The 7,706-nt window shown below is 49.8% G+C and overlaps 1 protein-coding gene across 1 annotated transcript; it reads left to right on the top strand.

Moving 5' to 3' along the window:
* The first annotated feature begins 911 nt into the window (after nucleotides 1–911).
* LOC112545586 (porwaprin-b-like) lies at nucleotides 912–6,742 on the top strand. The gene is made up of 4 exons (XM_025184026.3): nucleotides 912–1,069; nucleotides 3,493–3,633; nucleotides 5,625–5,799; nucleotides 6,589–6,742. The coding sequence occupies exons 1-3, from the start codon at nucleotides 988–990 to the stop codon at nucleotides 5,783–5,785; spliced, it is 384 nt and encodes a 127-aa protein (XP_025039811.3). The 5' UTR covers nucleotides 912–987; the 3' UTR covers nucleotides 5,786–5,799; nucleotides 6,589–6,742.
* Nucleotides 6,743–7,706: the final 964 nt, after the last annotated feature.

Below are 7,706 nucleotides of genomic sequence, written 5' to 3'. Positions count from 1 at the left end.
TCCTGAGCTGGGGGAGCTCACCATGGAGAGCTCCTGGCACAAAGGGGCACTAGGAAGACACAGACTGGCGGCTGGCTCTCTGCCAGCCATTAAATACTCAGCTTTAGTAACACCCCGGGGAAATACCAGGCTGATGGGTCGGCAACACCTGATGGGGAAACTGCTGTTTGCAATGCTATAGGATCATGCTACTGTCGGGCTGGGACAGAAAAGGCCAAAGGGTGGAGGCTGCTGTTCCATGAGGTCATTAGAACAGCTATACTGGGTCAGACGATGGTCCATCTAGTCCAGTATCCTGTCTGCCAACAGTGGCCAATGCCAGATGCCCTAGAGGGAGCAAACAGAACAAGCAATCATCAAGTCATCCCTCTCCTGTCATCTATTTCCAGCCTCTAGCAAACAGAGGCTAGGGACACCATTCCTACCCATTGTGGCTAATAGTCATTGATGAACCTAACCTCCATGAATTTATCTAGTTCTTTTTAGAACCCCGTTAAAATCCTAGCCTTCACAATATCCTCTGGCAAGGAGTTCCACAGGTTGACTGTGCGCTTCATGAAGAAAAACTTCCTTTTGTTTGTTTTAAACCTGCTACCGATTAATTTTATTTGGTGACCTCTAGTTCTTATGTTATAGGAACCAATAAATAAACTTTCTGTATTCCGTTTATCCATACTAGTCATGATTTTATAGATGTCTATTGTATCCCTCCTTAGTCTCCTTTTTTCTAAGCTGAAAAGACCCAGTTCATAATGTAAATGCTCTCCGTGCAACATGGCAGGTCTCTGGGGAGGAGGGACCTATTTTTTTCTTCCCCAAGAACATTTGGCTGAGACACGTGAACCTGCCTATGAAATGGAGAAGGGAAGGGCAGAATGTTGGCAGGCCCCCAAGCACCACCACCTCCCTCCCAGCCCCACACCAGGGAGCATTTAAATCCCAGCTGGCTCCGCTTGGGGCATTGAGACCCAGCTCTCCAGCAGCACCATGCAGTCGGTGGGCGTCCTTCTCTTTGTGAGGCTCCTCACATTCCAGACGGAGCTGCCAGCTGCATGTGGGCAGAAACCAGGTGAGTACAGAGAGCAGCTGCCTCCTGTCCTACCCTGGGGCAGAGGGCAGAGAGCAGGGACTCAGCAGGGGTCCTATACTGTGACACCTCTGCAGGGCAGCAGTGGACAATGTCCTATTTGGTATTTTGCAGGGCAACATTTTGCCTTATTTGCAGCCTTTGTGCCCAAAGGAGTGAGGCCTGATCTGCCAACACTGAGGCTATGTCTAGATTGGCATGATTTTCTGGAAATGCTTTTAACGGAAAAGTTTTCCATTAAAAGCATTTTTGGAACAGAGCATCTAGATTGGCACGGACGCTTTTCCACAAAAGCACTTTTTGCGGAAAAGCGTCCATGGCCAATCTAGACGCGCTTTTCCCCAAAAGAGCCCCGATCGCCATTTTCACGATCAGGGCTTTTTTGTGGAAAACAAATCTCAGCTGTCTACACTGGCCCTTTTGCACAAAAGTTTTGCGCAAAAGGGACTTTTGCCCAAACGGGAGCAGCATAGTATTTCCGCAAAAAGCACTGATTTCTTACAGTAGGAAGTCAGTGCTTTTGCGGAAATTCAAGCGGCCAGTGTAGACAACTGGCAAGTTTTTCCGGAAAAGCAGCAGATTTTCCGGAAAAACTGGCCAGTCTAGACACAGCTCCTGAGTTCACAGTTAATTTTTAGATCCAGGATAGAAGCAGCCCCATTGTCTTTGCTGTGACCCTGCAGGGACTGATAGGAAAACTTCTTGTTCTGTAGCATTTAGTGAAAACCACTGGTGGTGGATGGTGTCTTACAAACTCCCCCTGGTAGCAAGAGGCTGAAATTCAACATCATGTCTATGGCCTGATCCATCCCTGCCTGGGCTCATTTCTCTCCCAATCTCATTTTCCAATGAGGAAAGGCAGAAATTATTTTCTTAACTAAACAAGTTTGCCCCGAAATCTCCCCCCCCCCCCATCTGTCCCTGTATCTCACAGTGCTAAGGTACCACAGTGAGAGGCACTACATAAAAGACTAAGACAGCGACCCATTGTGATAATTATCCTGGGTGCTCCTCGCTCTCGTCCCTCAGCACATCATAAGAGGCTTTGCAAAAGCTGATTTTAATGTTTGTATCATTTGGATGGATGATGGATGTTTATTTTTAAGTGTTGTTTTCAATTAGTATCTAGTTGGATCTTCATAGTTGTGGAACATCAGAGGACAGGCGAGGCCAGCCAATAATTACTTAGTAGGAGCAGACATTGAGACTGAAAAAGATAAAGGTTTATAACCATTAAAACATGAGTTACTGGCATGACAGGCAAGCTGGATTAACTCTTCGGAGAGCCCGAGAGTACTAGAGTTTGTGGGGCCACCTAGGCTCCAATATGGGTCCAAAAATGAGGGGTTCAGAGTATGAGAGAGGGTTGTGGGTTGAAGCAGAGGGTGGGGGTGGGGGATATGGGCTCCCATGGGGGTGTGGACTCTGGGGTGAGGCTGGGGATGAGACATGTGGGATGCAGGAAGGAGCTCCATGCTGGGGCCAAGAAGTTTGGAGTGTCGGGGGAGGGGAGGACACAGGGCAGAGGGTGGGACTGGGGAGTGGGGTCTGGGAGAGAGTTAGGGTGCAAGACAGGGCTCAGGGCACCTGGCAGGAGTTAGGCTGTGGAAGGGGGCTCAGGACTGGAGCACGGGTTTGGGGCATGGGTCACTTACTTGGGGCAGCTCCCCTTTGTTGCCGCAGACCCCAGGGAGGGAGAAGAGGGGCAGCAGGTTCCGTGCACCACCCTGAGTCACCCACAGGCCCATTGGGAGCTGTAGGGGTGGAGTCTGCAGGCAAGGAAAATGCGTGGATGGAGCTTCTTGGCATGTTGAGCTCCAGCTGCATATGGGGAAGAGAGGGGTGATGGCAGCGTGCAGAGCTGCATAGGCTCTCTATCTCACCAGGCAGGGCCAGAAAGGAAAGTCTTTAGTAGCTGCAGCCCAGAGCCCAGGCTAAGGGGGCCCCACACAAAGATCTACTCGTTTGGAGGCCCAGAGATCTTCTTGTGGGGCCCCTTTAACTCTGGACGCCCCAAAACCCCTTTTTAAATCCAGTCCTGATCACACGTGTAATTATCCTTACATTAAACTCGAATTCACTCTCATTTTTCTTATTTTGCCCATCTGCGAATTTCAATGATTACTGATGAAAATATTTTGTTGGCTTGTGTGTGATCAGTGTGTACGCTCATGTTTCCCTCTCTTTTCTGCCCCATCTCAAAGGAGCAGAATCTGCTAGAATCTGGAAGCAGCAGCATCCCTTGCTTGGCAGTACAGCCCTGTGTCCCGTCTAATAGCCATTGTTGTGAACTGTGATCCTCATAGGGCAGATCCACATTGCCTCTAGCTTACCTGGTGGATTTTCATCAACAATCCCTTCAGCCGGTTGCAGGTTGTTCCTACTGAGGCTATTTTCTGTTACAGTGAAACTTGGGACCTGCCCTCCAGATTACAACAAATGTAGAGTGCCAGAAATGGACGAGTGTGACTTTGATTTTGATTGTGGGGACTACGAAAAGTGCTGTTTTTGCAACTGTGCCATGCGCTGCATGAAACCAGCAGAAGGTACGTGAGGACGCTCGGGGCCACACTTCAAGGCTACGTCTACACTGGCCCCTTCTCCGGAAGAGGCATGCTAATTTCTAACTTTGGAATAGGGAAATCCGCGGGGGATTTAAATATCCCCCGCGGGATTTAAATAAACATAGGCCGTCGCTTTTTTTCCGGCTTGGGGAAAAGCCGGAAAAGAGCGTCCAGACTGGCACGATCCTCCGGAATAAAGCCCTTTTCCGGAGGATCTCTTATTCCTACTTCAGGTAATAAGAGATCCTCCGGAAAAGGGCTTTATTCCGGAGGATCGCACCAGTCTGGACGCTCTTTTCCGGCTTTTCCCCAAGCCGGAAAAAAAGCGGCGGCCATGTTTATTTAAATCCCCCGCGGATTTCCCTATTCCAAAGTTAGAAATTAGCATGCCCCTTCCGGAGAAGGGGCCAGTCTAGACGTAGCCCAACTGTCCTTCGGGGGGCTGTGTGAAGGATTCAGAGGGATCTTGAGCATGAGACTTTGGAAGTTCAATGGACAGAAAATTCCCTGGAGAGCTCAGAGTAGCAATTCCACCAGGAGACAGATGGCCACCCCAGGCCAAGGCCTCGGGGAGAGGCAGACACTGTGTGAGAAGAGCTGGCTGGGTTGGGCGGGGTTATGAGCAGCAGATGGTACAGTTAGATAGGCCCAGCCTCTCTGATGAGAGTTTCAGTTTCATCAGGATGCAACTGTGTCTCTGTCACGGGAACATGAGTTGATGGTTGGCACAGAATGTAATAACTCTCCCAGGTACCTAGAGGCTGGGGTTAATCTGTGGCGGGGAGGGGGTCTCACACAAATCCTGCCTGGATCCATCTTTCTCCAGTCCCCACATCTCCGGGAATTAGGTCTCCACTCACAGGACCACTCAGCACTTAGGTCCCCTATTCTGGGCTTCATCTGCACTCAGCACAGACCAGAGGATGAAGGGGATGGAGGAAGGAAGGGGTCTGTGTCACCTTTGCTTTCACAATCCAGGAAGCACAGAGGATTGGAATCAATATAGGCAAGAGAGGCCTGTAAGGAGCCATCTGTCTGCAGCACAGGGTAGGCAGGAATGGCATTCAATTCACCTGTCCCACATCCAGGCACACCTAGGCCAGCAGCTGCAAAGAGGGCTGCATGAAACCACTTCACTGTCCTTGTGTCTGAAGAGCTACATAAGAACATAACACTGACCATACTGTGTTAGAACAAAGGTCCATCTAGCCCAGTATCCTGTCTGCCGACAGTGGCCAATGCCAGATGCCATAGAGGGAGTGAACAGAACAGGTAACCTTCTAGTGAGTCCTCTCCTGTCATCCCTTTCCAGCCTCTGACAAACAGAGGCTAGAGACACCATTCCTACCCATCGTGGCTAATAGCCATTGAGGGACCTAAACACCATGAATTTATCTAGCTCTTTTTTGAAACTTGTTAGAGTCCTGGTCTTCACAACCTCCTCTGGCAAGGAGTTCCACAGGTTGACTATGTGCTGCGTGAAGAAAAACTTCCTTTTGTTTGTTTTAAACCTGCTACCTATTAATTTCATTTGGTGATCCCTCGTTCTTATGTTATGGGAACAAGCAAATAACTTTTCTTCATTCACTTTTTCCACACCAGTTATGATTTTATAGACCTCTATCATATCCCCCCTTAGCCTCCTCTTTTCTAAGCTGAAAAGTCCCAGTGTTTTTAATCTCTCTTCATATTGCCCAATGGGCTTGTGGTCCCTATATGCCCACATATCCAAAATATTCAGTGAAGGCCAGAAAAAAGAGAATTTTTTTTTCCAGAGACTTGCCAAGAAATAAGGAGCGTTACTGAGCACACAACATTACTATGGCAAATATGGCAGGCTCTCATGTGCAGCCAGCCAGCAGGGCAGTGGGTATGTGATGGAGAGCTAGATAAGGTCAGGTAGGAGGCACCACATATTGGTGCTCAGGAAAACATGAAGGCTTTTTATATACCATTAATTTATTCTGTTGCAGAGGCTCCAGGGATTTGTCCAGACATCACTGAAATTTGTCCCATGATTGATCCTCCTAATGTCTGCAAAAAGGACAACACGTGTCCAGAAAACCAGAAGTGCTGTGACACCGGCTGTGGGAAAGATTGTGTTTGGCCTAAGAACAGTACCTATCTCTCCTGATATCTCCGGCACGGGTACATAGCTCTGTGGTGAGATCACACCCTTCTCCAGATGAGCCAGGGAGAGCCTTCCCCAGGGAGGGAATCACAGCTCTGAGCACAGACACAGAGCACTGCACTGACCAAAGCGCAGGCCCAGGTCAGAACATGCTGCTTTAGCTGTGAGGAACGCGGGTCCTTGGCTTCCCCGGCACGCCTCATGCTAGAACGCTCTGGGGACAAGCTGCTGCTAAACCTGGACCTGATTAGATTGCAAATCCAATCGCCTCTCAGTCCCCTTAGACGCCCCCATGTGCTCCGACGCGATATAGGGGCCAAGTGGGAGAAGACAGCAGAGCTGGGAGAGGAGAGACAAGGAGGAGGAGGCGGCATGAGAGGGGGCTGGAGGTCCCTGCCAAGAGGGCAACGGGGAACCTCTGTGCCTGTGAATTCTGAGGGAGTGGGATCTTGAGGACGCATGCAGCAGGCTCTGCGTGTGGGCTGGGCTCTTTCTGTAGGAGCTCAGCTCTCCAGCACATACGGAATGAAGCAGGGCTGGCCAGATCACAGGGGCACAGCGCCCAGGCTGTCCTCAGCCACGTACATTGCACAGGCTGTCAGGATACGGCTTCTTCAATGGGATGCACTGAGAATGGGCCTGGCCCTGCACAAGACACAGTCCTGTATTGCTGAGAGCTTAGGAGAGCCTGTGACCCCAGCCAGGCCTGGAGCTGGGCCCTGCTGGCTTGCTGCCAAGCCTGGCAGCTGAGTTTGTACAGAGCACGATTTTCTCATGATGGCTCAAATAACTTTTTATATTTCCAGTGTAACTCCCTGCTGCAAGGACAGGCCGAGGGCACCGCTAGACCCGTGCTGATCCCGATCCCTGTGTCCTGGGCTGTTCAGATCCCCGCAGGCTGTATTCCAAGGCTCCCATCCAGCCTCACACATGGTTACAAATAAACTCATTTATGCCTCAGCTTTGCCATTGTAGAGTCCTGAGTCTCATTGTCTCACCTGCAGGTCTCTGTTGAACAATCTACTAATAATGAATGAGGAAAGGGCACGAGTCAGGGCTGGGGGCCGGGAGGTACATGAGGAAACAAACATGGTTGATTATTTCAGCTCCAGAGCCAGTTTTTGTAGAAATGGGGCCAAATGTTCTTGTTATTGCCAGAGAAACATTTCCTGACACTATCTTTATGCAGATTTCATCAGGGTGTGAGGCAGGGAGCTTTGCCTGGGTTCTAAATGGTCCTGCACATAATATCTTGTAGTAGCAGTGATACATATAGGGCCCCATCCAAAATGGAGGCACCGCTTCACATAAAGCCTGTGAAACTAAGAGCAGTATCATTTGGATATATCCCCAGAAATGAATTCAAAATAAGACACACACAAGCTGGCACCTACGAATCAGTTCCAGGAGACATCCTGCCATCTCTATCCCAGGGAACTTTACAGAAGAAGCAGGTTTATTTCCTGGAGTGCACAGAAGGGTAAACCCTGTAGGCTGCTTGTAGGTGCTGTGAAGGGCGAGTATTCCTGGGACTTTCTCCACATTTTCACAACTTTCCGAGCTTCCTGAGGGTAGACACTGAGCTGAGCATAGTCTGCAAAGGTCCAAGTCCTGTTGTGCTCAGGGGCCTCTCACGTTTCCATGGTGAGAACTGCAGAGCTCAGCAAAGCTCAGGGGAGCTGGAGCCCTGCAGAAGCCACAGTCACATATTGGCTTCTCTTCCGATTTCCTTTGTCAGCAGCAGCATCCTTCAACCCCCGATAAGAAAGGGCTGAAAATCCTCCTGAAATTGACCCCTCAGCCCATCCCAGACAGACCTGTTGCACAGACACATTCACTGCCCAACAAGGCAGCCCCTGCTGGGTCCAAGACACTTAATGAAATGTGGGGCACAGCCCCAAAGCTCCGATGACACAAATAACTA

This window comes from Pelodiscus sinensis, chromosome 17 (genome assembly GCF_052426305.1).
Source record: "Pelodiscus sinensis isolate ZL-2025 chromosome 17, ASM5242630v1, whole genome shotgun sequence".
Lineage (NCBI taxonomy): Eukaryota > Metazoa > Chordata > Testudines > Trionychidae > Pelodiscus > Pelodiscus sinensis.
Note: the sequence above shows the minus strand (reverse complement) of the source record. Positions and strands in the feature narration are given on the sequence as shown.